This window comes from Nicotiana attenuata, unplaced genomic scaffold (assembly GCF_001879085.1).
Source record: "Nicotiana attenuata strain UT unplaced genomic scaffold, NIATTr2, whole genome shotgun sequence".
Taxonomy (NCBI): Eukaryota; Viridiplantae; Streptophyta; class Magnoliopsida; order Solanales; family Solanaceae; genus Nicotiana; species Nicotiana attenuata.
In genome coordinates this window covers 214,599-219,495 of record NW_017670828.1, presented here as the reverse complement: position 1 = coordinate 219,495, position 4,897 = coordinate 214,599, and the positions used below count along the sequence as shown (strand labels likewise).

At 36.4% G+C, this 4,897-nt stretch overlaps 1 protein-coding gene across 1 annotated transcript; it reads left to right on the top strand.

Moving 5' to 3' along the window:
* Nucleotides 1-377: 377 nt before the first annotated feature.
* Nucleotides 378-4,593, top strand: LOC109243727 (probable polygalacturonase At1g80170). The gene is made up of 9 exons (XM_019410707.1): nucleotides 378-734; nucleotides 1,611-1,739; nucleotides 1,917-2,087; nucleotides 2,343-2,363; nucleotides 2,454-2,661; nucleotides 3,014-3,095; nucleotides 3,333-3,441; nucleotides 3,656-3,772; nucleotides 4,018-4,593. The coding sequence occupies exons 1-9, from the start codon at nucleotides 498-500 to the stop codon at nucleotides 4,297-4,299; spliced, it is 1,356 nt and encodes a 451-aa protein (XP_019266252.1). The 5' UTR covers nucleotides 378-497; the 3' UTR covers nucleotides 4,300-4,593.
* Nucleotides 4,594-4,897: the final 304 nt, after the last annotated feature.

Below are 4,897 nucleotides of genomic sequence, written 5' to 3'. Positions count from 1 at the left end.
TATATATATGAAAAAAATGGGTATAAATATGAAAAGTTACACTGCTTATCATTATAATGACTTATTCATTTGTTATTTTTTAAGATGTTAATACCGCTTATCAAAAATCCTGCGTAGCCCTGGTTACTCACGTATATAAGTGAACTTTTCGAAAGTCTGACTCATTTGAACCATGAACAAGTTCTTAAAATTCCATAAAAATAGAATATATATGGAAAGCACTTTGACTAATGAACAGTGAACAACGAAGTGGATCATGTCTGAGAAGTAAAGCAAACATCTCTAAATAATGTTTAATCTTACACTTAAAGTACGGATATGGAAAAAAAAAATTAATTGCAACAACTTTTATCTACTTTCAAGCCAAGCTATGTAATCCCACTAAATCCTCCAATTTTCACCACTAAATACACTACATATAAATATTAATACTATGGTTTTCACTTGATTTATCTAAAATCATAGGCCAACAAAAAACAAACACTAAATCATATATCATGGCTAAGACAAAAATAATCTTCATTTTGTTTCTTGTTTTGTTAATTGAGTCTCTTGGAAATGCACTTGAGAAGAATCTTGAAGAAGAAATTTTTTCAGAGTTTGAAGATTTTGATGACATTAATGAAGATGAAGAAGAAGTATTTGAACTACAGAAAAATGGAAGGGGGAATAAAGTTCTTGTCAATGTTGATAGTTTTGGTGCAGCTGGTGATGGAACTTCTGATGACACCAAGGTAAAGATTATGCTTTTTTAGTTTTTTGTTAAAAGATTTAGCTTATATGCAGTGATAGTACGACAACAACAACAACAAATCGAGTGAGTTTTTAGGGAGAGTAGTGTGTACGCAGACTTTGCGCCTATATTGGGAGCAGGGGCGGATCTATAGCCTCAATTCTGGGGCACGTGAACCCATGGTCCTTCCGTCAAACTAGGTATTTTACGTATCAATTTTCTAGAATTGGTCTAATATTATGTATTGGCACCATGCTCCATAAAGGTGGAATGTGACCAGGAGGTCATGGGTTCGAGCCGTAGAAACAGTCTCTTGCAGAAATGCAGGGTAAGGCTGCGTACAATAGACACTTGCGGTCTGGCCCTTCCCCGGACCCCGCGCATAGCGGGAGCTTAGTGCACAGGTGCACTTGGTTCAATATTTAACTATTTACTCAAAAAACAGGGATCAATTCGCACTTTACACTTTTTCCTCCTCCTTTCTTTAGTGGTGCAGAAATCCTAGATCCACCTCTGCTTGGGAGGGCAGACAGAGGCGAATGCAACATAGAGTTACCCGGTTCAACTGAATCCAGTACTTTCAGCGCGGTGCATAAATTTATGTGTAAAAATCACTAAAATTGTAATAAATAGTTGATATGAACCCTTAACTTAAAAATATAATGTGTTCAACTCTAAAAACTTTAAATATTAAACCCATAAAATTAAAATTCTAGATTCGTCTCTGTTTCCGATCTTATTATATGTACTGACGGTGTAGATTTTTTATTTTAACATGTTATATTTGTTTTTAAGGTTATTTATCTCACTCTTTATGGACGATTATCTGTAGTTAAAGTTACATTCTTCCGCTTTCTAAAATTGCTGTAAATTTCAGGCATTTGTAGATGCATGGAACCAAGCTTGTTCGAAACGAAGATCAGTTTTCTTGGTCCCTTCAGGACGCACTTATCTAGTGAATGCAACCAGATTCAGCGGGCCTTGTGCCAACAGATTGATCATCCAGGTGATTACTTTAATCCTGTGGTTAATTTTCATATAATGTCGCTGAATTTTATCCATTATAATAGTAAAGTTACAAAACTATTTCTATCACAGTAAAGTAACTGAACTATCGTTCAAAAAATATAAATGATCGAAAGGGCAAATTAATGGTTTGAAAATGTTTTCTTGTATATACCAGGTTGATGGAACCATAGTAGCGCCAAGCGATCCTGAGAACTGGGATCCGAAGAGTCCAAAAGCTTGGCTTGTGTTCAACAATTTGACAGGAACTACATTCCAAGGAAATGGAATTATTGATGGATCAGGCAGCAAATGGTGGGCAGCATCATGCAAGAAGAACAAGACCAATGTAACATACACGATAAGCCATATAACACGCTCTTTTCGTTTAATTTTTTGACAGACAGAGGCAGATCTAGGACGGTTCTTTCTGCTCGACTATGTTTACATATGCCAAAAAAAAAAAGTACATATATGTTGTTATCACACTCATTTTGAACCAACTAACTGCTAATCCTAGATTCGCGCCTCTTTTGACAGACAACTTTTTTGTGGTGATGTTCTAACTATTTCTTTTCTTTGTTTTTTTGTGTGTTGATAACAGCCTTGTAAAGCAGCACCAAGGGTAAGGACTTAATTCTTATAGTCTTGACTCTTTGTTTTATTAGTCTTATCTTGTTAGCTTGATAAACTGACGAGAAACTTCGAATTGCAGGCATTAACTATAGACTCAAGTTCAGGTATAAGGGTGAAGGGCCTTACATTCCAAAATAGCCAACAGATGCATTTTGTCATTTCTCGATCGGATTCTGTACGTGTAAATGGCATTATGATTTCTTCTCCTGGAGATAGTCCTAATACCGATGGAATCCATATAAGTGAATCAACAAATGTTGTGCTCCAGGACTGCAAAATCGGGACAGGTTTCCACACTATCCCTCTTTATGTCGTGTTATCTACTTTCCGTTCACCTTGTTTCTCTGACAACAACAACAACAACAAGAACATACCCAGTATAATCCCACGAGTGGGGTCTGGGGAGGGTAGTGTGTACGCAGACCTTACCCCTACCTCGTGGAGGTAGTGAGGCTCGTCAATTCCCTGACATTAAAAAAAGTTGCAACATCATTAGTTTCACAATTTAAAAGACCGATCTGCTTGCACAATATAATGTACATGCAAAACTATGGAATGTACTTTTTTCAGCAAATTTCATATATAATGTGTGTTTTGCGGTGAAAGAATGAATATGGTTAACTTGTTTTTGATATGTAGGCGATGACTGCATATCAATCGTCAATGCTAGTTCCAATATCAAGATGAAGACAATCCACTGTGGTCCTGGCCATGGAATCAGGTAGTTTATTTCACATAAGTTGAATCAGTGCTGAACAAGTATGTAAGAATTAGCTGAAGTATTGTTCTAACTTATTGTGAGAATTCATCATAAATTGACTAGTTTTTCGCTGACTGTTAGCCTACGGAAATACTCCTCCTTTATCCAGACTTGGGGTTGAGGAGTAGTTGTTGTTCCTGTTGTTTTCTAACCTATGTTCCCTCAATTGATTCTGTTACATGATTGATCTTTGCCCAGCATTGGGAGCCTTGGTAAGGACGACTCTATCGGCATAGTGACAAGGGTAGTACTGGATACTGCATTCCTCAAAGGTACCACAAATGGCCTCAGGATCAAGACATGGCAGGTACAAGTTCTTGTTATAACCTTAGTTAAAGGGCAGCCCGATGCATGAAACTCCCGCTATGCGGGGGGTCCGGGAAAGGGCCGGACCACAAGGGTCTATTGTACGCAGGCACAACCTTACCCTGCATTTCTGCAAGACGTTGTTTCCTTTTCCTTGTTCATAATTGAATTTGGTTTCTATAGGGAGACTGATGTGAAGTCCTTAATTTTCATAGGGAGGATCAGGTTATGTTCGAACAGTCCGCTTCCAAAATGTAAGGATGGAAGATGTTTCAAACCCAATCATCATCGATCAATTCTATTGCGACTCACAAAAACCTTGCCATAATCAGGTACAACATAGCCATAGTTCTTAAGTTAACTTTTGCGTGCTTCGGCAGAGGCTAAGTCATGATTTGAAGGTTGTAGGTTCGGGGATTCTACTTCATTTATGTTACTAGGTTTTAACTTAACAATTTATACATATTTAGTGATTTTTTTAAGACAAATACAGAGTTCGGACCAAAGTTACTGGATTTGGCCGAACCTGCAAGTCCTACACGAAGTATGACAAAGTGTGTTTAATTTGACATTGTAGACATCTGCAGTTGAGATAAGTGAAGTAATGTATCGCAACATTAGTGGGACATCAAAGAGCCAAAAGGCGATGAAATTCGCGTGTAGTGACACCGTGCCCTGCAGCCACATTACCCTGGACAATGTCAACTTAGAGGGTAGAGATGGCACAGCTGAAGTATACTGCAACTCCGCGACAGGCATTATAGCCGGCTACGTTCATCCAGAAGCGGAGTGTCTCAACTCATCTGATAAGAAAATTGAGCAGAAAATTGAAGAATACAATGTTCACACTGAGCTATGATTTGGCTTCCTTTTGTCTACAATTCAACACTATTATTGAAGCAGATATTTTGATTACAAAGCATATAGTATAGTAATATATAGTATTGTAAGTATTCATTTGTGTAATCTCAGATTCTGAGATTTCTAGCTAAGATACAAGCTAACTAAATCGTTTTACAAGGGATGCCTTTGAAATTTATCTATATAAATTTACACTTGATATCTTTCCTGGAGAAACTTTATGTAATACTTCCACTTATTGCAATTATGTTTTATATCCAAATATATAGAATGAGAAGTTTTATAATGGTCATTTGTTTGTTTATTTTCTTTTTATGTGTAGTCAAATCTCAGTTTTTATGCAATTTAAATTACTTGATATTTTTAACTAGTTTCATTCAACAATACTCTCTGCTATCCAATTAGTCTCAATAATTAAGTCTAATCTAACTTCGTTGCTTCCTCTAACATTAGGTACTTTGCATGTACTTTGTTACAGTATCTCATTAAAACCAAAAAGAAAAAGAAAAAAAAATTTAACGTAAGAATATTTTTTTTTTAAATCTTTACATAAATAGCCGACCGGGTTCATTAATTTATTTTCCTAGAATGTATAC